General features: G+C 39.6%; 4 protein-coding genes across 4 annotated transcripts; 1 reads left to right on the forward strand and 3 right to left on the reverse strand.

The window, feature by feature from the left end:
• The first annotated feature begins 931 nt into the window (after positions 1-931).
• Positions 932-3527, forward strand: LOC141835679 (endoglucanase 5-like). The gene is made up of 4 exons (XM_074723047.1): positions 932-1222; positions 1296-1709; positions 1800-2054; positions 2810-3527. Exons 1-4 carry the CDS (start codon positions 980-982, stop codon positions 3461-3463), a joined length of 1566 nt encoding a protein of 521 aa, XP_074579148.1. The 5' UTR covers positions 932-979; the 3' UTR covers positions 3464-3527.
• Positions 3528-7291: 3764 nt separating this feature from the next.
• On the reverse strand, positions 7292-8798 carry LOC141836259 (uncharacterized). Its single transcript, XM_074723699.1, has 3 exons — positions 8629-8798; positions 8471-8537; positions 7292-8336 (listed from the first exon to the last, which is right to left on the reverse strand). The coding sequence occupies exons 1-3, from the start codon at positions 8692-8694 to the stop codon at positions 7498-7500; spliced, it is 972 nt and encodes a 323-aa protein (XP_074579800.1). The 5' UTR covers positions 8695-8798; the 3' UTR covers positions 7292-7497.
• A 1496-nt stretch (positions 8799-10294) lies between these two features.
• Positions 10295-16361, reverse strand: LOC141836564 (uncharacterized). The gene is made up of 4 exons (XM_074724073.1): positions 16255-16361; positions 15899-16075; positions 11129-12544; positions 10295-10684 (listed from the first exon to the last, which is right to left on the reverse strand). Exons 1-4 carry the CDS (start codon positions 16270-16272, stop codon positions 10652-10654), a joined length of 1644 nt encoding a protein of 547 aa, XP_074580174.1. The 5' UTR covers positions 16273-16361; the 3' UTR covers positions 10295-10651.
• A 2332-nt stretch (positions 16362-18693) lies between these two features.
• Positions 18694-22725, reverse strand: LOC141836386 (protein TIC 21, chloroplastic-like). The gene is made up of 4 exons (XM_074723866.1): positions 22393-22725; positions 20697-20954; positions 19839-20039; positions 18694-18955 (listed from the first exon to the last, which is right to left on the reverse strand). The coding sequence occupies exons 1-4, from the start codon at positions 22678-22680 to the stop codon at positions 18842-18844; spliced, it is 861 nt and encodes a 286-aa protein (XP_074579967.1). The 5' UTR covers positions 22681-22725; the 3' UTR covers positions 18694-18841.
• Between the last annotated feature and the right edge of the window lie 1086 nt (positions 22726-23811).

Raw genomic sequence — 23811 nt, forward strand, 5'->3', positions numbered from 1 at the left:
ATTTCTGTGTCAATTATTATTTGTTCTGAATCCTTTTGCAGGTTAGCCCATGGATACCGCATCCTTGTTCCAATAATATCAGGCAAAGTTTGAAGAGCTGAAGCTTCCCATAGCCACCGCAGTCAACATTGTACCCGACATCCTTGTTTTCTTTTCTGCAAAAAGTTGGAATTAGCGGCCCCACACGATCGGTCCCACGATCATTTGTGAGGAGGTAAAACATCCTTGTTTTCATTTCATCTCATTCAAAGATAATATTCCTCATAATGTTCCAAAGCCAGAGGTAGCCATATCGATTTTGGCTTTCTAAATCAATCCATCAAACGCAGTCTGTTCCAGTCTGATTTCAAAGACACTGTTGTAACTAAGAAACCAGCAGATGAGCCTCACACGGCAGAAGTCAACCTTTTCTCCCCAGCCTGCAAGAAATGCAGAGTCAAACATCAGTTTCTTCTCCTGAGTCGACCAACACAAGAACCCAACTTGGACTGCTAATTCTATCACAAGTAAGCTTGATTTCCCAAATTACCTCTTTCCAAGGCCTAACTTATATCTTGACTCAACAAAGGTTCTCCTTAGTTAGTTATCAAATTTGAAACATATTCATGCATCATGAAGACAAAGGTTTGGTTTCAGCTGACTATGTATATACATATATAAACGTCTCCTTTAAATTCTTACAATGTTAGGCAAAGTTTGGAAAACTGAAGCTTCCTATTCGCCACCTTGATTTTGTAACCTTGTGCCACTTAGCATTATTCCATTTACCACATCATGTAGTTGATATCTTCAATTATATAACTACTTCCTCGATCCCCAATAATTAATGACCAAACCTGCATGTTGATCATGAGTTCTTCTTCATTTCCTTGGTCAAAAGTCCATGAGTCAATGTGTGATGAGATGTATTAAGTAGTAGCCTTGAGGATCCATTCTTGAACTAAAATTTTTTCATTTAGGTTTGTTAGATTGTGTGTGCATGGTGATGGAAGAGAAGGGCTTAAAGTTTAGCTGTAAGCATGTTGTGAAATGTGCGATTTTTGTGGTTTTGTTGATGAATAATTCTCTGTTTCCGAGTAGCGTCTCTGCGTCGTCGGAGTACAGGGAGGCGCTTGCCGAGAGCCTTCTGTACTTCGAGGCTCAGCGCTCCGGCCGCCTCCCGTACCACCAGCGCGTCCAGTGGCGCGGCCACTCCGGCCTCACCGACGGCCTCGAGCAAGGAGTGAGTGCGTTTAATTTTCTTGTTAGGGTTCTGTTTGGATTGATATTTACAATTGAGGTCGACGATTGTGCAGGTGGATTTGGTGGGAGGATACTACGACGCCGGCGACAACGTCAAGTTCGGGCTGCCGATGGCGTTCACGGTGACGATGCTGTCGTGGGGGGTGGCGGAGTACGGCGAGGACATGGCGGCGGCCGGCGAGCTGCGGCACGCGATGGAGGCCATCAAGTGGGGCACCGACTATTTCGTGAAGGCCCACACGCAGCCCCACGTGCTGTGGACGCAGGTGGGGGACGGCGACACCGACCACGGCTGCTGGCAGCGGCCGGAGGACATGACGACGTCGAGGAAGGCGCACAAGGTGGACGCGGAGCGCCCGGGGTCGGAGGTCGCGGCGGAGACGGCGGCGGCCATGGCCGCCGCCTCGGTGGTCTTCAAACAAACCGACCCTCACTACTCCCACGTCCTCCTGCACCACGCTCAACAGGTAAATCAATCAACCAATCAATCGCACTTTTTTTTTTGTTCATTTCGGTTTTCAATCTTAAATCCATCTCTGCTTGTTAATTCCTTTCAGTTATTCGAGTTCGCGGACAAGTACAGGGGGAGGTACGACGAGAGCGTGGAGGCGGCGGCGGAGTACTACCCGTCGGAGAGCGGGTACGGGGACGAGCTGCTGTGGGCGGCGCTGTGGCTGCACCGGGCGACGGGGAAGGCGGAGTACTTGGACTACGCCGTCGACAACGCGCACGCCTTCAACGGCGCTGCGTGGGCCGTGGCCGAGTTCAGCTGGGACATCAAGCACGCCGGCGTTCAGATTCTTGCTTCCAAGGTCAGCATGATAATTTAGAATCTAGTGTTTGATCGAAAAGTCTTTTCCATTGGACTCGTCGATCGGTTTGTGGAAATGATGAGCTTTAGGTAGGCAAGGATTTGACTTGAGGTTTGTTCTCATGCGTAGTAATAATCACGGCGAAGCTATCACGTTTGAACTTTAAGATACGACCATAGTCCCCGGGGCAATAGTGCAGGACATTCAGATTGTCCTCTAGGGACTTACGATTTGATATCCCATTGTATGATGTATTTGTAAGAATTTTTCTAAATGGAGAATGCAATCAAAGGATGCTGGGCATCTGGATTGGCCGCCGTATACGCTTCCGATTTACCCTGGTGGTCAGTGGGAAATTTTCGTGGGATCGGACCGACCACTCCTAGGGATTGAGTCCATGAAACTGACTGAGATTTATTATTTATCATCATCTAGGTTTCCGATCGATCCCATTACGGCGTATTTGTAGAAATTTTCTTTCAAATGAGGATCACAATCAAAGAATGCTGGGTTGGTCACTATGTGCGCTTCCCGATTTATATTGGTGATCGGTGGAAAATTTCCATGATCATTTTCAGAGATTGAGTCAATATGACTAACTGAGATTATCAATTTTTTTTAAGATACCATCACCCTATTTTGTCAACGTAGTTCTCGTCGAAAGTCAATTTGGGTTTGGAATTACGTAATTTAATTTGGAGAATATTTTAGAAATAAAACGTTGACTAAGATTTTAGTTTTTTTTTTTCTTCCAGATATTGATGGAAAAAGGGAGGCGATTGGAAGAGGAGCAGGTGAAGACGTTGGAGGAGTACAGGTACAAAGCGGAGCACTACTTGTGTGCCTGCCTGAACATGAACCTCGACGACGCCGACAACGTCCGCCGCACCCCCGCCGGGCTCCTCTTCGTCCGCCCCTGGAACAACATGCAGTACGTCGCCGGCGCCGCGTTCCTCCTCACCGTGTTCGCCGACTACCTCTCGTCGGCGGGAGGATCAGGTCTCCGCTGCGGCCGCGGCCTGGCGGGGCCGCGGGAGCTGGCGGCGCTCGCGCGAGCGCAGGCGGACTACGTCCTCGGCGCGAACCCGGCGGGGATGAGCTACCTGGTGGGGCACGGGCGGGCGTTCCCGGCGATGGTGCACCACCGGGCGGCGTCGAGCGCGTCGCAGCGGGAGGCGAAGGCCTTCGTCGGGTGCGCGCAAGGGTACGACGAGTGGTACGCGCGCCGCGGCGCCAACCCGCACGTGCTGGTCGGGGCGGTGGTGGGCGGCCCCGACGAGAGGGACGCGTTCGCCGACGAGAGGGGAAACTACATGCAGACGGAGGCGTGCACTTACAACACGGCGCCGTTGGTCGGAGTCTTCGCCAGGCTGAGTCGCCTCGAAGGAGATCAAAGGGACAAGATATGACGTCCACTGTGTATAGTTTGGATTTTTGCTGTACATTTTTGAGGTTCTCGTTGTCGTTTTTTGTTTCCTTTTTTTTTTTAAACGTGTAAAACTAAAAACACGATACACAGAAGCAACAAATACAAAATGGAAAGAATGTATTTTTATTGCCTTAAATCTATTTCAAAAGTAGTCGAACACCTTGAGAATTAATAAATTATTATTATTATTATTCAGATATTTAACTCTGCATCATTAATTTAAAAAATGATCAATCCTTTTGTATACTTTAGTAAAAGATAAAATTTATCATCTCAGCCATGGTGCCACGGTAGGACATCCAGATTGTCACTCAGTCACTCGCAATTTAATCCCCAACTACGACGTATTTACATAAATTTTTTTCCAAATGGAGATCACAATCAAAGGATGCTGGGCATCTGAGTTGACTGCTGCGTGCGTTTCTCGATTTACCCTAGTGACCAATAGAAAATTTTCGTAAGATCGGACCGGTCACCCCCAGGGATTGAGTCAATACGACTAACTGAAATTATCATTTTTTTCATAAAAAAAAAGAAAAGATAAAATCTACCCTCTTAACAATTTTACATCGACTCCTATATGAAGAGATAAATTAAAAAATTATAATTGACTACTATAAAAAAAATATTATCATAATTTTATTGAAATTCCATCTTTATCTATTTTAATAAATCTATCTTATAATAATTAACCCAATAAAACATGATTGATCCAATTTGGACAAATATCCTTATTAGAAATTTTTAGATACTCGTGTCAGTGCCACTTATATCTTATCGCTTGAGCTATGCTCCGGGGGCGAGAATTAATGAATTATGTAGCATATGAAAAGACAAAAGCTTGCCCATTGCATAGAGAGATTTTTTAAGATAGAACAAACATTATTTATTTCACTGACTCAAACAGGTGAGTAGGACAGACAAGATCTTTGGCTCTAAGCAATTCTAAAAGCAACTAAAAGTTGCAAAGATGATCATCAACGTGAATAACAATTGTCAACTGGAATGAAAACTTCCAAGGGATTATTACACTATCCATCAAATCATATCATACCTTCTGCCTAAATAATGAAAGTCATTAACAAACACTTTGGTTGAAAAGAACTTGACGAACCAAGCAAGAGCCAAGCGCGATATGTACATCGATTAAAAACCATACAGATCCCATCTGCTAATCTCAGCTGTATGGTAGGGATGGTGAGGGAATATTACCAGATGTAGTAGTAGCGCCGGTGACTTCACTGACAGATCGGTCCGACGATCCATTTCCTGGCGTCTAACTGCAACTTGAGATGGATTAGGAGTCTCACAGGACCCTGCCAAACAGAAATGGGCATAATCAGGCCAACCTTGAGTTGAAGTTCAAAGTTTCACCCATTTATGGTTTTCCAAGATATTGCCTTTCAGCATTCAAAGTGTTGGAACAATTGCATCTCCTTCCAATTTTGAAAAGAATTATATGCCAGAATGTACTTAGGCATTAAAAGATCACACAGGTACATGATTTATTTGTTTATCACCTTTTATTCTTTTAATATAGTCACAATGATTTAATATGAAAATAACTGTTATCTATCGTATTCAGATTCCATACTTTGGTAACAAATCTATTACATTTCCACTTTAACAAATTGAATGAGACCTTTTTGATGTATATTATATCATACTATACAGAAATTCAACAAATTTAAACATAAATTTTGTTAAAAGTAAAAGTATCTGATAGATGACTAAAATCAGATTTAGCAATTAATTCTAACATAATAACATGTTTGCAAATTGTATAATAGTGAATGCCAACTTCTGTGGGTCAAAGATTTTGTTTAAGATCTGGTCTCGGTGAAATTCTTCATCTCACAGCACCAGACGATGAAGTAAATCAACATCTGGGCCGAAATCATGGTTGTTCGCTTACCCAATTCGATAGTTAAATGGAAATTTCAAAATAGCTACTTTGGTGAATTTCCACAAGAAGAAAAAATATTAAAAACAAGTTTCATAGCACACACCTGAGAAGAACACCTTCACCACCATCTCTTTCTGCAGCAGTCAGCCGGCAACAACAAGACCAGCCAAGTAGTGTTCCTCGCTAGAATGAAGGTTGTAATGTATCAACCCAAAATAAAGCAGGTTGCCTCATCACCAGAATTCAACTTTCAAACGATGAGTCTTTTCTCTTCCAATACTTTACATTCGGCCAATCTGTTTCATAAAACTTGCTCCAGACTTTCCGTACAAATGTAGTTCATCATCAAAAGGTGACCACATATGCTCACCAGATGCAAGTTTTCCAAAATAAAGTAGGTTGCTTCATCGCCCGAATTCCTCTTGCGAACAATGCCTCTTTAGTCTATTATTTTCTCTTCGTGTACATAACATTCAACTACTCTGTTGTAGTTCCTCATGACATGGTTGTCATAACACTTCAGCGCCATTTATGTTGATCCTATAATGGAAATGTTGAATACTCAAACAACCTTGTGATGACCAACTGACCAAACCTCAATAACCAAGGGAAGAGTCACCTGTTGTTTCTCATAATTCTTATCGTCAAACCAAGTTGACGTCAACAACTCTTTTTATAAGGTAAGGCATAAGGATGGCAAGAAATTGAATAACACTGCCAACACTTTAGAAATCAAGATGTTCCGAAATACCATGATGATGGAGAGGACCAGTAGCTGCTCAAGAACTTTTGAGATAATAATCCAAATATAGAAAATACATTATGTTTTGCTAATCCATCAGCACAGACAGCTCAACACTTCTCGCAAACATGCAATCTGCAGGATAACAAAACAACGGTCCATAGCAAAGATGAATGTTATATCACCCACTAGAAATTCTACCTGCAAATGAAAGTTGAATGTCTCAATAAGTCTCATACGATGCAGCAATATACAATGCCAAACAAACATAAAAGATTTTCTTGTAAAGATAGATGCTCTTGGCTAGTCTACTATGTTGTTGACGATGCTCTCGGCTGGTCTATTATCTTGTTGAGAAATGTCCGAAAATGGATGACACTTCACCAATCAGAAGCAAAATGGCAGAGTTGAGCTCCAACTATAACTGAAGCACCACATTGTATTTGGAGAGATTTTTCCTCCCTGTGGCACATACTTCAGTTAACTTTGCATTAGCATACCAATCAGTTCAACATTCAGATTTTATGGTCAGAAGTAGAAAGAAAAATACAGACAATTTTAATAGACTAGCACTTCAACAAATTATGTCCCCTTCCAGTGTAAGATCTTCAAAAGTCAGGCTACATAAGTTCATTTGAACATGTAAAGGATGGTAAACTCTGAAGCAAAATGCGTAACCATTGCATATACCATAAATCTGATGAATAAATCTCTTTTGACAAAAAGAATTTCCATGTGGTAACAAAATTATATGGAACATGGTGAATAGCACTTGAGAAAGGTAAATACAACAGCTATTGAAGAAATAAAAAAAAAATGTTAAACATCTTGAAAATCAAAGATAAGAAATTTCTTCATCAACTCTTCCAAGATAAAATCATAGTGGATTCATAAGATCATAAAAAAAAACCAATATTTATGTTCAGTACCATATCTACATTATTGAATAAAGAAAATTCCTTTTCCATACAAAATGCAACAAATACTACCTTATATTCTAATGGTAAGACAAGAACCCGACTTACAATTAATGACACCAGGAAAAGCATATACAGTAAATGCAAAACAAAATTACGATAACACTTGAACTTTGCCCTATAAGTGTTAACATAGTGCTAAATTTCATTTATTATATATCTGCCTGAGAATGCACTCATCCATACAAATGAAGAACACATTACCCAAAATTAAATTACCAAAAACGGTTCTTATACACTTGATACCTACACAGATATTCACACGTCTTTTTCTTGTGACAAAATGATATAAGCTCTATATTAATGAAATGCAAAAGACACAGATATCCTCAGTTAAGAAACAGTCATTGGATGAAAAGTGAAAGAAGCAAGCAAGTAGACCACTCTTCCTAGGTCCTTGAACTCATGCTACAAGAACGAGAGAGGCGAAGAGCCAAGGTTGGTATTTCACTCATAATGCCAACCTCGCCACCTGCCACAGGAGCATAATGCTTCCTGCATCCCGGGCAGCGCCCATCTGCCTCAAGAATCCGCTTGTGGCAGAACAGGCAGAGGCGGAAGCCACAATTGCAGGGTAAGAAGCTTGAGTCCGTTGGATCTAGATCCTCACAGCAGATGGGGCACGAAGGAGTAGAGAGGATGTCACGCTGTGCCCACCCAGATGCCGGGCAGCGACGTGCCATGCTAACAGGGAAACTCTTCTGCTTTGAGAGGTTGGGCAGACTCTGGGGTCGGAGAGTGTCATCTGGTCTCCAAGCCCTATTGACTGCCTGCTTAGCCTCAGGTTGTTCCAAACTCTCCTGGCTACCCTTGTTAGTGCGAAATAGTTCTGCAGGAGAATCAGGGAGAGTGGCTATAGGGTTTTGATCAGGCTGGCTGTGGTCATCTACTAACTCATCCGCTAAGGTCTCCCAATCGTCAACTCCCTCTTCTCCTCTCTCCTCGTGGTCATCTCCTTCCACTTCGGCGTCGCTGAGGCTTCTCGATGACGATGCAAAACTGCTTCCGCTACTAACGCTATTAGCAGGACATCCATTTACATTGCCCCCGTGAGTCGGAGAGCCTCCCTCACTGTCGTGTGAACTGGATCCATCACGCTCCGTCCGAATTTCCTCCTCCTCCTCCTCTTCCTTCATTCCGATATCCATCTTCTTAGACAACGCCGGGCGAGGAGGCGGCGACGACGCAGGCGATCTACTCGCAGACACCACGCAATCCTTGTTCTTCACTGCAGATCGGGAACAGAGACCTCAGACAAAATCAATTTTACAAGACAGCACAACGAATCAAAGAAAACCCTAGCAGACCGAGAGATCCGAATAACCAAACAAACACAATCACATCCCAAAATCGAGCAGGTACCTTGCGAGAGCCACTGCTCGCGCCGAGCGTCGAGTTTGCACTGCTTCAATTTCGCCGACCGGTGGGTCTAATCCGAGAATAGAACATCGTCAGGCACGCAAATTGCGATCGAATCGCATGAATCAACGAGGGATAAAAATAGGAAATCGAATTCGTACCTTCTTTCTCTTGGCGACGTCGCGTGAGACGGCAACGGCGCCTTCAGACACGAAGTCGGAGCCCATCTCCTCTACTGGAAATCAAGCAGAGAGCAACTTTCTTCCGGAGCCGGAGACGAAGCGAGCAGAGAGGATGAGGCAGCGGCAGAGAAGACAGACAGACCGCAGCGAAAAGGATAACAGGACATACTTGCGGTTTTCGCTTTCTTTCTATTTATCTTCCACCCGTAGTTTGGTCAGAGACAGTCAATTACCAAAATACCCTTAATGCCATGTTTACTATAAAGGAAAGGAAAGGAAAAAAAAATCCTCCCTTGTTTACATTTTTAGAGAAAGAGAAGAAGATAAGACTCTATATAATAGATCCGTATATTAGTAAAAATTTCATATACCGAACTATCCTTTTAAGAAAAGATAAAAGAGTAAAAATTTTATACATCTAACTATCCTTTTAAGAGAAGATAAAGGACAAATTTATCCTCATATGTGTTCCTTGTTTAATTTTTTAGAGAAAGAGAAAAAGATAGAAGAGGATAAGACTCTATATAATAGATCCTGTGTATTAGTAAAAGTTTCATACTGCGAACTATCCTTTTAAGAAAAGATAAAAAAGTAAAAATTTTATACACCGAACTTTCCTTTTAAGAGAAGATAAAGGACAAATTTATCCTCATATGTGTAAAGTTGGATCTATCGGGTGGCTCCCGAGGCATAGCTGAGTTGGTTATGATGCGAAGGCAAGAGTTCCAACAAAGTTGTTACTGCGTCGTGATCAACTGTAATTTCTCGATTTACCTCCTTATAGATGGTTATGAGGCCACTAAAGTGACGGATTCCACCTTTTACAGAAGATCTATCGCGGTGGGCCAACAGATTTCTCCCCATTGAGTTGATGGGTAAGGAATTTTCTTACTTTGAGTCCATATTTCTATAGCGGATCGGGTGGATTTGGATGAGGATTTTGGAAGGGGTAAATGTGGAAAAGCGGTTTGTTTGAGACGAGTATTAGGATGGGTTTCTTTTAGTTTCTTTTCATTTTGAGAAAAAATTGGGCCTTGCCTATTTATTTGATTTCACCCCTCAAATTTTGTAAAATACATTTTTCTTTATAGCCTTTGCAAACCTATAACAACTTTGCTTTCGCCCTATAATCTATCTCCTCTTTTACTAAAATACCTCTCATAATTCTAAAATCACCAACAAGGTCCCCTAGATTTTGACATGGCAAAGTGGTATGATTTTGTAAAAGTTAAGGGGGTGAAATGAAAAGGTCAGGAAACTTCAAGGGGCAAAATGAAGTGAACTCTTTCTTTTCTTGGGGTTTTGTTGAAGAAGATATTTTTCACTTTGCGAGGCAGCTGAGACTTGAGATGATCAGATTCAGAGCATGGTGTAAAAAATGGCACGTAGACTGTAGGAAAGAGATGTGGTTCATGTTGCTTCTGATGATGTGTTCTTTGGCAATGTAGAGCATGTTTCAGTGATCAGAATTGTACATGAGGATATGAACCAAAAAGTCCTGAATAAATGAAATGATAATTCTCTGTTCTTTTTGTTTGTTTGGAGTAGAGCCCTACAGGTCAGTGCCAATGATATGTGATTAGGGATGATATGTACAACTCTGCAGGATATGGAACCAATTGAAACAAAAAGTGTCACAGTTCAGTAGGGATCTGCTAATTGCATTTCATTTTTGTAGAGTTTTGGCAGCCAAAGTCTGAGCATGAGTTAGAAACTAAAACAGATAAGAAAGGAACATACTAAACTGTCTTCATATGGTGAAGGGCTTGGCCTAGTAGAAGCAGTTGAGATGACTAAAATCATAAATAGCCAACAGGGGGAGGGAAAAAAAATGCAAATGTTGCACTTGAACGTATAGCATTGTTTTGCCTCATCGTTTTGCTCATTCAGTTGTGCTACTTGTGTTCTTTGTTTATCTTGCAGCAAGAATGCATACTTGGAGGATAAATACCTGAACTCGGTCTTCAAAGAATGAACTTCATTTTTTGATATAACAGTAGCTCTACCACCGTCTCCTCTCAGACAAGGAAATGAGCTGAAATTGAATGAACAAAAGAATAAATCATGTGACAGTTTCAATATATCGTGAAATCCAGCAGTCAGTACAAAAAGTGTCCACAGAAGCTGGTATCTTCAAATCCACTATATCAAACTTGTAGTTATGAAATCCTAGTAATATCACAGAAATTTAAATCTCTAACAGTACTGGATCAATGGGGAAATCTAGGATAATATTAAAATATCAAAACGATTCTACTTTTATACAAACCTTGTTATGATATCTAGGCAGTAGGTACTAGAACCAAAGTAGGTTTCAATTGAACATTTTCCCTGTTGTTTCTATTCTTCAGATTTGCTAGAAATGATTAAGCACACAAATTCAAGTAGTAAAGCATTTCAATAGAACGTCAATTGATCAAATCCCAGTTTGCAGATTTCCAAGCAGTAAACTAGAGACTGATAAGAAGATTTCACTAACCTGCCGAGCAACCTGTGCCATCCTCCTGCTGTCTCTCGATGATTCCACTACCATGCTAGATTTCTGGTTCTCCACCAGAACATTATCACTTTCCAGCTTTCTTGTGGACACATTTTCCTCATTATCTTTAACCACATTTATCGGAGACATGTTTTCTTCGTTACCTTTGTGTGCTTTTTTCTTAGGCACATGCTCCTCCATAGATTTGAATTCAGCTTTAGTATCCATGGATCCCCTCTTCCGCTTCCTCTGAAAAGTGTATTTGAGTAATTTGGGACCTCCAACTACTGCATCAGGTTCAGTTGATCTGCAAGGTTCATCTTTATGATCATCCAGTGGTGCATTAGTTGTTTTTTGAATTTCTTTTGTCACAGGAGTACCAAGATCCTTTGCTACTTTACAATATGATTTCACCGACATTTCCTCTTCTGTTGTTATGCCAGTTTTACCATCATCATCAATCACCACACTTGTACTCATTATCAGTGGTTCCTTTTGACCATTTTGTTGGCAAGTGATTCTGCTTGAAGTATAGCTTCTAGCAATATGATTCTCAGAAGTAGAGTTGCATGCCTTTAGAATGGTTCCACTTTTCATTACTCCATTACCATCCGAAAGCCCCAGGTTATTCTCCCTGAAAGATGACGTGTTCAAGTTAGACTTCTGATTTTGTATTGATTCCTGGTCCTCTCCAGACACTTGAGCTGACCACTTCGGAAAAGCCATACTGCCATTTCTGTTCATATCTTTATCAATATCACTTTCTCTAACCATGGAATAACTAGACTCTAATAATCCGCAATGCTGCATGTCATGTAGGGTATCAGAATTTGTGGGCCATGCAATGAATTTTCGTTGTCTCGTACTTCTTCTCCTTAACCTTTTTATGGTGGTGGCAAACTTCTGAGGAAAGGCCCTTTCGGCCTTCTTATTCACACACGTTGTTGTGGGATTTGATTTCTGATCATGGACTAGTTTAAATGTTTGTGCCCTATGACTGCAACCATTTTGATAAAACTCTTGCATTTTGTTGTTTTGTGTCATGGATGCCAAGTCCAGATTACCACCAAAATGATTTGACCTGGCCAAATTTCTCATGGGTTCATGTCTCATCACATCTTTGGTGAAACAGCGGCTAGAATTCTTTATAATTTCATGCTCATTTGGAAAGTGCAGGTATGAATCAGAATTGTCTATGTCCTCCTGAATATTATATTTCATGCAACTTGCATTGCTACGAGGTTGTTTCCCATCTAAATATTTAGCTTCAATATCCCTCTTATGGTCCAACTCAAAATTCAGTCTCCTTATTTCAGATTTAAGGTGATTTATCATGACATTTGCTTCTCTGAGTTGAACTTCAAGTTCTTCAATCTTTCTTGCCCGAGACAAATTTTCCTTTTCTGATTCAGTGATCTGTGGAACCAACACTCTGTCAGTGAAATGCTTCAGCATGTACTTAAGTAGAGGAAATCAGTATTTAGCATATGGCAATACTAAAAGAACTAAAGGATAAAAGGACAATTTGGTGCACGAAGCTCATGGCAACAATTTTACCATTGCGCCAAGACTTCCCTTCAACAAAAGAACTAAAAGATACCAACAAAATATATTAAATTGGAACTGAAATGAGTATTGTATCTACTCTAGACAAACATTCACTAATTGGTATAATTCAGGATCTTTTCCTTGCATTTCCCTGCAAGCTACAGTTTCTGGCTCAAGATGAATGGAACTTATGTGTGAAACCTAGACAACGAAGCACGGGATGGAGCCATTAGGAGTGCTAAGCTGTTCTATTTGAATTTCAACAACCCACAATTATGATAAAACATACATCAGGGGGAAAATATATCTAAGAAACAGTATGTCAACAATTAATCGAAGTTAAAGTGGCTTTCTCTGCCCACTGCAGGGATCATTGAGGTGTATACAACTGTCCAGATTGACAAGGATAAGTAGGAAGTGCAAAGATGTATAAACTGGGCTTTTCTATATGTATATATATGTAAAAAATTTACAAAAACAATATTGCAAAGTAATCCCAGAAAAGTTCAGTGTGGCCTAAGGCCTAAACCTAGAAAAGTTAATCTAAACACATTAACTGATTCATAACAGATTGAACCTGAAGATCTCAGAACTACTAACCTAGCTCTCTATTTTTTCTTCCTAAAAAAACACTTTTTAAGCAATGTGATTGGATGGTTGGACTATAAAACCCATGATTCAATGCCTTGGCCTATTTGCTTAACAGTTCAGGTTTAAAAATTAGCCAAACTGCAGATTATACTTAAAATTCAAGTGAATATATATATATATATATATATAAATATATATATATATATATGGCACTGTATACTGGCTTGCTAGGTTATAGCAAAGATGAACTTATAGACCAACCATGCTCATATAACTGGTAAATGTATTAGTAACAATAAGTATTTAAATCTCCAATTTCATTAGTGATATTTCTGTTTGGGAGTTCATCTTTAAGAAAACAAAAGTTGACTTAATTCAGAATGTGATGGCTCGCAAACAGCCTGAAAAAAAAAAAAGGATAACAAAAACTATATTATCTTGGTTCTATTGTTGAACAAGAAGGCAATGGAATGTTTTCACTTCAATCTGTTTTCAAAAGAAAAGAAAAAGAAAGACTAGGCAGGAAAAGTTAATGCTCAAATAATTCAAACAAGAGAGGTTATATGAAATGTAGTGCATGATAGCCAAGTACATTTTAAATTACAAGGAATATCTTGTCAGATCGCGTATTGTGCAATATGCTATTGAATAATTAAAATGGAATATGTTGGTGCTAAAGAAAGGTTGCTCCATGAACATACTCTCACATCATCAAGTGTGGACATCTCGTGTGTATTTATATTAAGGGAGAACATTAGGCTTTGCACTGCTTGATCATATACTTCATCCTGTACCTCTAAACTAGAAATATTCAATGGCTTGAAAACCTCATGAAGAGAATAATTGACTAGTAGAGGTTTCCATTGTTCTCTGGTCACACAATCTAATTTATGGTTATTAAAAGAGGCTTGTTTATTTTGTATTTATATCAGTCTCCAAGACACTTCACCTTGCCATTGCATTAATAGAAAAAAGGAGAGCTAGTCTAATATGGCATGGTTCAGATTACACTCAATTACGAAGTATTTAGAAGAACTAAGGAAGCTGCTTAGACTTAATCCCCATTTTAGGACCAAAATAGAATTGTGTGATAGGCAATGGACTTTTGCTTAGGAAACTTCTGAAAGAAACTATAACAAAGCAACATAAAAGGATGTAGTTGCCACCTCCAATGATCCTTGGTACTTGAACAGGCTCCGTCAACCAATGAACCAATTTTTTAGGAAGTGGGTTTCGTCAAAAGGATAAAGATAAGCTAGACATTTAAGTTTGAATAAATGTAGCTTGAACTTTAAATTTTTGCATTTTGGCGCATCGAACTTCTAAATTCGATTCAATTGTAGCCATTAGTTGATCCATTGTTAAAGTATACTATCTTACTCAGTTGGCATATTCTTGCTACATCATTCTCAAGGCCTTAATAATACTTTACATGTATACCTCAAACCCATTATGTTGCAGAAGGAAGAATGGTTCCAGTTTCCTCCTCCAATGGCATCCATTGCAAAATCTCAGCTTTGCCCTATTATCCAAGGACTTCCCTAAGGACTCCAGTCCCCCCTCATCAGCTTTGTTAGGGCCTGACCTATACGCCACAATCACTACAATGTGAAAGTTCAGCCCTTGCCAAGGCTTGATCCTCTTCAAAAGATGGAAAAACAAGAAAAAATGCTATATATACAGAAAATTCAGTAGATATATTCTTGAAAACTCCAAAAATAAATTATTCTGTAACAAGTGCCCTTTATAACATCAATATAATTGCTAGATACCTTCCAGTATGCCATAATACTTCACTGTACCTTAACAAACTATTCTACCAATGGGGCAAGAGACTAAAGATGATGGCAATCCACAGTTGGAAAGTGATGGAGAAGAAGATTAGCCTTCTCATAGTATGCTTCTCCTCCTACTCTCTTTCACTTTATTTTCTTCTCTCTTCCTCAAGCTATGAACAAAAATAGTACCCGACCATTGATCTGATGGGAAAAGTGTGTTGATTCACTCAGTTTCTTTGGTTTCAATCTTTTTTATCTTCTAGTTTTGATTTTCATGTAGACCATACACCATATATTTGAGAACTTAAAGAGTTCCAATTGGTTCACCATCAATCCATCAAATAATTTAGTGACTAGAGTTTGTTTGGGTCATTGGCTGACTCAAATCTAAATAGCTTAGTTTCTGACTAAATTATGTAGACTTTCAGTATCATAAATTATAACCTTTCTATTCACTTAAGTAAACAACAACAGTGTAAACCATTCAACTTGTTGAGAACTTGAAAAAGAAGTTAGCATTAGGATAAGTTGTCTCAGGAAATATAGTTATGGGCATGAGGCTCTTCGGTTGCTTCAAGTAGTTGGAAGTAAAAGAAGGGTAGAAATCACGACTTGTAACAACAACATCATCATTTCTTACAATTAGAATAACAAACATTTGAGAGAAGGCACAAGAGAAAACAGCAAAACTCAGGCTTTAATGGCAAAAAATAACAAGCCAATCTTGACTGAGAAAGTGCATAACCGAATATATTGAGCATCTAGAAATGAAATTCAAACAAGAGAGATCTTGCCCAAAAACGTAACTGGAGAGCACTAAGCAGTGTGAAACAGAAAGAGATAAAGGTAGCACCTTTCCCTCCATGATCGCTTTCAAACGGAGAAGCATCGCCAACGACTCTTCCTTGACCATCGACAGGTTCTGTTGCAGCCGGAGCGTCCTCCGCTCCGAGGCCAGAATTCGAGTCGCTGACTCCTTCGTCGTGTTCAAGATAATGTCCGCGTAAGCGCTCTTCAGCGCCGTCATTCTCTGCCGGATACCCCAGCAAACACAAGAACAATAAGAAAATTCAAAATCGTTAGCAAACGATCAAACGAAACCACACAAAAACCGGCATCAAGGAGGGCAACCAACGAGGAACCAACCAAAGAAAAGATTGAGCGAAAAGGCGGTACTTTTTTCGCGATTTAGGAACAGCAAGGTCATACCTGGGCCTCGTCGGACATAGGAGGCGATTGGCGGTTGAGAGAAGCGGCGGAAAGGAAGCGAAAGGGAGAGGAGGAAGCGAGGCGGAAATGACTGCTGCGGGTTTCCGTTCGCCTCCTCTTTCCGTTTTCTTCCCTTGTCTGTTAGGACGCGGAATGGGGAGCCGCAGGCGTTATTTACGCTTTTGCCCCAGCCGTTTGCTTCGGCCTAAAATATCCTACTGCATTTCCTCAGACAGCAAACAGCTTTCTTCCCTCTCGGTCTCTATCGGCCCCACCAGGTAGACGTTGGTTCCCAGATACATGCTGGAGCAGGTGTAGGTGGCGTGAAAGCAGTGGGTGTAAAATTTGTATCCTGTTCTTAGCGGTAGAGGCGTCCATTCGGTTCCCAAAGGAGGAAGATGGACCACGAAATTTTTTGAACTTAAGTTGAAGCCGCGCGGTCCGGGCAGACCGCCATGTGGATAAATCCCGGTTTTTCTTGTCTCGCTCATCATGTGAATTACCTTAAGTTACTTTATTAGATTGACTAAAGTTATCTAGAAATTAAAAATAAATGAAACTATAATTTTTTTTATTTTTATTCATCGTCGAAGGACACTTCAACAAAAAATTTAAAAAAATAAATGAAACTATAATTTTTTATTATTTTTATTCATATCGTCGAAGGGAACTTGAATTTTTTTAAGAAAAGCAAAGAGGCTGCAAATTGATCTCCAAATCGATCGAAATGTTTGCTTTGATTCAAGCTTTGGTGTGGTTCCATCTTTCTCATTCTATGAGATTGTGCGATTTATCCTTAAGTCTTGCAAGTAAGATATGGTTAGGAGTAGGCAATATAAAACTAGAAATTAATAAATGTGAAAAACAAAAGCAATGCTTTTAAGTTAGATTTAATTGGATTTCTTGGCTCATGTACAACTACAATCAACTATATATAAATTGAGCTCATTGTCAAATTGATCACAAAGTTGGTCATACAAAATTCCCGTTTCTCATCAACCAGTCCAACAAAATTCTTTGTGGCTCGGTCAACCTAGTGAGTCATCGATGCATAATGACTTGGATTTTATTTGCATTAAATTCAACCATCTCATCTTCTATTCTCACGATTCACTGTTACAAGCATCAAAATTTCAATCTAAGCCTCCATTCTTCCACGCTGTCATGCTCGAGTAGTAACCATTTAGAAGAAATAAAATAAAGGACAAAGATCAAAAGGAGATTTTTTTTTTTTTTTTGAAATCATCGAGATGTCCTAGTTTGATTTTTTTTAATCAAAAGAACATCTTATTCCATACATAATTATCCAACTACATTTCAATATACTATTTCCATTATTATCTCTCCTATATTTCCCGTCTAAATCTTGAACCGAAAACATATTATATCAACTACGAAACTGTAATTATTATATAATTATAACAACTGCAATTTCATAATTAATACAATTGAGTTATCATACAATTATAACAATTACGATTTTTTAACAACTACACAGTTATAGTTGTAGCAATTATGAAATCATAATTGTTAAAAATATTAAATAAATTTTAAGAAATCATAATTTTTACCTTGAGTTGAATCATAAAAAGCACAATATATTAAATCAAAACTTGTTCATAAACCTACATTTGCCATAATAACTCAATCTTAGAGCTAAAAATTATCATTTAAAAGATTTTCGAAAGTACCAACAAATTTTAATACTCTTTATTTAAGATTATTATTTATTTATAACCGTTGCTGTTTCATAACTATTGTAGTTATAACAGATATGATTTTATAACTGCTACAACAGTACACCAGTCGATTCAAAATTTAAATAAAAAATATAAATATGATAAAATGTGAACAACACTGAAAGATAATTGTATTATTTTATATGGGATGAGATGTTTTGATAAAAAATCAAAATGAGACATTTCTTTGACGATTTGGGAAAAAAAACCGTCCTGATTTTTGCCCTAAAATAAATGTACGTCCTCTGGTCTGGCGAGCCTGTTCAACTTGCCTGCTCAGCCTAGTTCATTAGCCTGCTGGGTCCAACATGTTTGCCTACCAAGTATAGTTTGTTCACTCACTCAATCCGATCAGGTCAGAGAGCCAATCGATAGGACCATCACGCTCAACCTACTAGGTCCAATCGACTTGACTAGCCCCCGGCAGGATGTTCAACTGGTCTGTCGGGCCCAGCAGCCGATTTTAGTCACCCAATTGCCTTGCCGAATTGGCTTGACAGGTCCCACTCAAACCGATTGATTCATTTTACCTACCCACCCCACTCGACCGGAACAGCCTAACCAATTGGCTTGTCTCTAATATGAGTTTATCTTCCAATATATCTACTTTAGAATTATAAATTATGAAATTTTAAGTTGCAGCAATGCTAAAAGGACGTAAGAATATACATAAATGTCTGGAAATAACATGAAGACAGACTGTAAATGAATCGTAAAAGCGACGTTTGATCGACTTCAAGATTGTTCAACTCAATCTGAACAAAAGAGAGCAAACAAAAAAGTAACTGGATTTAGAAGGAGTACCTACTGCAAGGAAGCACATTGTTCAGAACTAGAAGCCAGCCTATCTAAGCAGCTTTCGGAACAGGAACAGCCTCCAGATGTGGCAATGTGACTGATCGCAGGAGCTCCAGCGAGAACACAAGCCCCAAGAAATGAGAGAGGATCGTGTTGGCAGAAGCCTATCAAATGACTCATAAGATAAGCAAGCAGAGAAGACTTTTTTAGAATATCATTGTTTAGAAACTGTATTTGTTCAGTGAATAAGCTCAAGTATAAATTTGTTACAGAGGCTTAAAGCAGGTGTTGAACTAAAGCATGTGATCTTGTCCTGTTATTGAACTCTATATGATCTAAATATTTATCCTTTTGAGTATATATGTCTACCGAAAACATAATGAGACAGCAATAGAGCCACACAAGGAAAGTAAACTCTTATCTAAATAAGGAGTCACAATCTTCTTAATGTTAGGCTTGAAGTGCTCATGAAGGCCCAAAGTCAACAAATAGCAAAATAAAATAATATCTAGCACCAAAAGCAGCCCTAGTACTGACTATTAACTTAACCTGTTGAGAGAATCAACCCTTTAAGTATATTTCCATTAGCCACAGGATAAAGTATGTAAAAAGTTAATGGTAGGCAATCCCATGAAATGTTTCCAAGAAGCGGGTTAAGGTGGTTTTTAAGATGTCCTACCTCCCCTGGAGTTTTTTATGATTAAACCGATCAGATTGAACTGCTGTCTAGACCGAACTCTAGCCTCATCTAGGTCTACAACCAACACAACACAATTAACCCAAGTTTAATGAACCTAGTTTAACAATTTTAGCCAGCGGGTATCAAATGGGAAATATACACATCATTTATGATTCATCTATATTATTGGCAAATTCTGTTCATGAAACTCAACGAGCTAGTTCACCAACTAGCACTCATGTTACAGTGCCAAAATGTATGACCCACATATGAGAAGCATTTGTTTGGCATCTAATTAGTGTATCAGTGCATGTTCTAAGAGAGAGATATGAGTTGAGTAAAAAGCTGCAAGGAAAATTCATTATTACCTGAACTAAGAAGACATCCAAGGCCAACACAGGACTTTGACCAGGAGACATCTGGTAGTAAGGAACTGCTGAAGTAGTAAGTGCTTTTGCGACCAATAACCCAACAGTTGCTTGCATGCCAAGAATTGTAGAACCCATACCCAGGAGGTTTAACACAATGCCATTTTTCAAACTTTTCACGACATCAGCTCTTGGAGGAGCCTGGAAAATAGTCTCAAGAGTAAGCTTAATAAATGAACCAAAAAGAATGTGAATTATTTGAAAATCTTCACTAGATAAAGTTCTACAACGCAAAGCGGACATGATGAAAAGCAAGACTCCTTACTGACAATTGAATGTCATGTATGTTATGGAGTTACTATCCTATTTTGCTACATCCTCTTACCATTAATACTAATGGCCTAGGTTTAAGTTATCTTGAAATTTAGTTTAAATTACATCTCAAGCAAAGTAAAAAACAAAACCTGCAACATTAATCTTTATCCCATTTGAATAATTGTGCATTTATGCTCTCAGCTAACCACTTTGTATAGGTAACATTCAAAGACCTGAATACTGAGATTTTATTTTTAAAATAAAGGCAAAGGATATATCTAATAGTCCTCAAGTTTCCAATATGTAGAAATTAGAGTACTTATTTTCATCTTTCTAAAGACTACAAGCAACAATGCAAAAGAACAAATATTGATGACAGTAATGCAACGAAGGCCAAGCAGGTATATCTCAAATCTAACCAGATAACGATCATAAAAAATCATTGATAAAAATATGGAATGAATATCGAAGAGATTTAAGCTATTTTCCCACTATATGCAGGTAAATTCCATGGAGAGAATTGGACTTTGTGAAAGGCATCACCTTTGCAGGATCGTTTGCAGTTCTTCGCAGTCTTTCTGAAAGCCTTATGTAGCCAAATGACCAAAAGACTGAAATAAATGCAGCTACAATACCACCAGCAGTGGTGTAAAATGTGACAGGTGAAGTAACCTTCCCAGTGACAACTAAGGAGAATGACAAAATAACAGCAGATACAGCAGTGCATACTAGCTGCCCCCAGAATCCTAGACTTCCCAAACGCTTAAAATATCTAGATGTGTTCTCTAATCTCTTGGAGACCTGCACAAGAATTAGCAGCAAAACAAAATATTAAATGTGATACTGTATGCAAAGTCAATTCAAAGACATTGTAAGAAATATATGTTAAGAGTAGTTTCTTCGTAAGTGGAATTAGAGTAGGGTCCTCTATTTTGAACCTTGTGAGTGTCAACCTATATCTAATATCCCCAGTTGTTGTCAACTAAGTTAAGTAGGCCAACTTAATGGGTTAGGGTTGGTGCATTCCAGGTGGACCACACACAAGTGAGGGGCATCCATGAGTAAATATATGTGTAGATCATCCTTTTCATAATAGCTCAAGCTTTTCAATAAATCATCACCCTTTCAAATTTCACATGCATAAAAGAAGTTGTAGGGAGACAGAATAAGAGTTCAAAGGATAATTGCATGAAAAAAAAAATCAAATATCAATCATCAAAATAAAATGTTTCAGAAATCCAATTGTTCCTGGTTGAACTAAACCCCATCAGTGATATACCCCTCAATATCTCCTTTCCAGTCATTCGTCAAGTTTTTCAATTGATCAGCACCTCTAATCTACCTCAGTGTATAGTTACTCATCTTCTTCAAGTAGTTTAACCCATCAAAATAACCCCAAAAGAAATTATCTCAATTTATCATCAATCAGGCATTACTCCAAAATAAAAATGGTTCTAATTATCCAGTGTCTTCAGTAATAATAGACATCATTATCAAGATACTCATATTTATCACACCAATTTCTTTAACTCATTTCTAGCAACATAATAATTTCAAAATTGGGGCCAATCCAGTCCTGCAGAGTTCTCAGTTTAACGTATGGTTACCAACACAGTTGCACTTGCACCCTAAGTCCATATTCCTCTTCATCTTGTCCAACTTTAATGTTCCTATAATCTTCTCCATACGACTTCTTATTCGCATACTAAGTTCGATCTGTTGTTTTTCATTCATGTACTATGGTTCCTCTTCATTCTTTCTCAATGCACAAGTTTTAGTTTCTCTAATCTCCATTTTGCCTGTAACAACATTACTTGTTTCAGATACTAGGATAGTTTGAAGCAAATCACCAGTTATTAATAGTAACCAACACAATGCCATAAAAGGAGACAATCCTGATGGGTCAAATCTTACAATATACATAGGTTAGAAAGAGAAGACTACTTCCTGTGATCTTTATCTTGCGACCTAAAATCCTCAACTACTAGTTTCTACTTCAAGGACGCATAAAAGCCACCTCCTCTAAGTATCCAAATATTGCACCTCGACAAATTGTATAACAAGTCTAAATATCAACGAATAAAAATCATTTGCAAATTTCTGTTTCTATCTCTTTGTTTTCCCCGAAGAATGGAGGCGATCTCGCGGTTAGAATTTTAGAATCCACTCAAAAACTTCACCTGAATTGATAAATCAAGATGAGATTACTCATCAGCAGAAAAGGAAAGCAACGGCGGACCTGCGCGAGCTTTGCCTTCTCGGATTCAGCATCGGACGAAGGTAGCCCGGCGGAGGCTCGCACCAAAATCCTGCGGTTGGGCTCGAGGAGCGGAGACGCGGGGATAGCGGGAGAAAAGAGGGCTTTGAGAAGGGGAGGAGTTGGGAGATTCAGGCGGCGATAAGAACGGAACGAGGTGGGGCTTAGGGCTCCGGGAATCGGCGGAGGCGGCGAGGCGGAGGCGGCTGCCAGCGGGAGGAGCTGGCCCGCAGTGCAGCGGAAGGGGATTTGGCACAGCGACGCTTGCATTTCTGCCGCCGCTGCTCTGTGCGCTTGATGCGATCTCGGGGAAAAGAAGGCACCGGAAGGTTCTAAATACACGGGCGGAGAATCTCAGACACTATCTTTGACACTCAAAGCACAATTAAAACGTATAAAAAAGTTAAAAGTGGTATAATACAATTATTTTAGTGTACAAATAAATCAATGATATTGTTCCGGTTGAGATCCGCTCCGGGATGTACGATTCTTTTCAGTACCACACTTGGATGAGGTCTTGAGAACAAGGAGGCACGAAGCTGGTTAAACCTGCAACCACAGCAACCGTGAGAAGGAAGGTCAGGCGTTGCCCTGACACGACCATTCCGATGCCTAAGTCAGTTCGTGAAGAGGATGAAGATGAAGCAGAAAGTGAAGAGACGGTGAAAACGGTGAGAATGCATACCTCCTTCTGCAGAAAGGCTAATCTTATATATGAGTAATAGGTGTCGCATCACATCATATGTAAAGGGGGCGTCTAATCATCAGTAGGGTTTTGTCAGTAGACATGGGATATTCTAAACATATGTCCCATCATTAACTTGCAACTGAAGGGTCATCTCATAGACATTTGTCAGAGTATTACCATCACTAGTAGAAGGGGTGCCAGAGAGGCATTACTCAGGCCGTACAATGTGTGAGGAGTGGTCTTGGATGGAGAAGAGCAACAAAAGTTGAAGGGTACCCGGACCGAAGCAGAGCCGAGTGGATGGGGGAGTCGGCATAACTTAAACCCGAATAGGTTAACTCAGCTCGGGGGTCTGCTTTCTTGCGAATCCGACTCGACCTACGACTCGACTCGGTTGATTCAGCTAGAACGTCGGAGGAGATTCGACTCGGGTTTCTACCAAGAGTCGATTCGGTTTTGCCTGAGGAGTCCGCTTCGGGGATTCAGATCAATCTTTAGGAGTCTGCATTTCTGAATATCGAACTCGTTTTACGAAGAGCATCCATTCAGCTCAAACTAGCCTCCACCAACTCGATTCAAGTATTCGAAAGCTTTCGACTCGATTCAGACTCCATAGTTCGATTAACCGAGACCCGTTCCTCACGACCATAACAGATATAATTAATTTATTTAATAAAAATTAAAATTTCAATATTTAATGTTTTTTAGTCATT

This window comes from Curcuma longa, chromosome 10 (assembly GCF_044706935.1).
Source record: "Curcuma longa cultivar G26 ecotype Majalengka, Jawa Barat chromosome 10, ITB_CL_G26_1.1, whole genome shotgun sequence".
Lineage (NCBI taxonomy): Eukaryota > Viridiplantae > Streptophyta > Magnoliopsida > Zingiberales > Zingiberaceae > Curcuma > Curcuma longa.

What these genes read in the sequence shown, in the direction of transcription:
- LOC141835679 (XM_074723047.1), top strand. Translation starts at nt 980, where the DNA reads ATGGTGATGGAAGAGAAGGGCTTAAAGTTTAGCTGTAAGCATGTTGTG. An exon ending in TCCTGCACCACGCTCAACAG is followed by an intron (nt 1,710 to 1,799) that starts GTAAATCAATCA and finishes AATTCCTTTCAG; the next exon opens with TTATTCGAGTTCGCGGACAA. An exon ending in TTCAGATTCTTGCTTCCAAG is followed by an intron (nt 2,055 to 2,809) that starts GTCAGCATGATA and finishes TTTTTCTTCCAG; the next exon opens with ATATTGATGGAAAAAGGGAG.
- LOC141836259 (XM_074723699.1), bottom strand. Translation starts at nt 8,694, where the DNA reads ATGGGCTCCGACTTCGTGTCTGAAGGCGCCGTTGCCGTCTCACGCGAC. An exon ending in ACGTCGCCAAGAGAAAGAAG is followed by an intron (nt 8,538 to 8,628) that starts GTACGAATTCGA and finishes TTCTCGGATTAG; the next exon opens with ACCCACCGGTCGGCGAAATT. An exon ending in CGAGCAGTGGCTCTCGCAAG is followed by an intron (nt 8,337 to 8,470) that starts GTACCTGCTCGA and finishes CCCGATCTGCAG; the next exon opens with TGAAGAACAAGGATTGCGTG.
- LOC141836564 (XM_074724073.1), bottom strand. An exon ending in AAGCGATCATGGAGGGAAAG is followed by an intron (nt 12,545 to 15,898) that starts GTGCTACCTTTA and finishes TTGGTTCCACAG; the next exon opens with ATCACTGAATCAGAAAAGGA. An exon ending in TGGCACAGGTTGCTCGGCAG is followed by an intron (nt 10,685 to 11,128) that starts GTTAGTGAAATC and finishes ATTCAATTTCAG; the next exon opens with CTCATTTCCTTGTCTGAGAG.
- LOC141836386 (XM_074723866.1), bottom strand. Translation starts at nt 22,680, where the DNA reads ATGCAAGCGTCGCTGTGCCAAATCCCCTTCCGCTGCACTGCGGGCCAG. An exon ending in AGAAGGCAAAGCTCGCGCAG is followed by an intron (nt 20,955 to 22,392) that starts GTCCGCCGTTGC and finishes ATTCTTGTGCAG; the next exon opens with GTCTCCAAGAGATTAGAGAA. An exon ending in TGGATGTCTTCTTAGTTCAG is followed by an intron (nt 18,956 to 19,838) that starts GTAATAATGAAT and finishes GTCATTTGATAG; the next exon opens with GCTTCTGCCAACACGATCCT.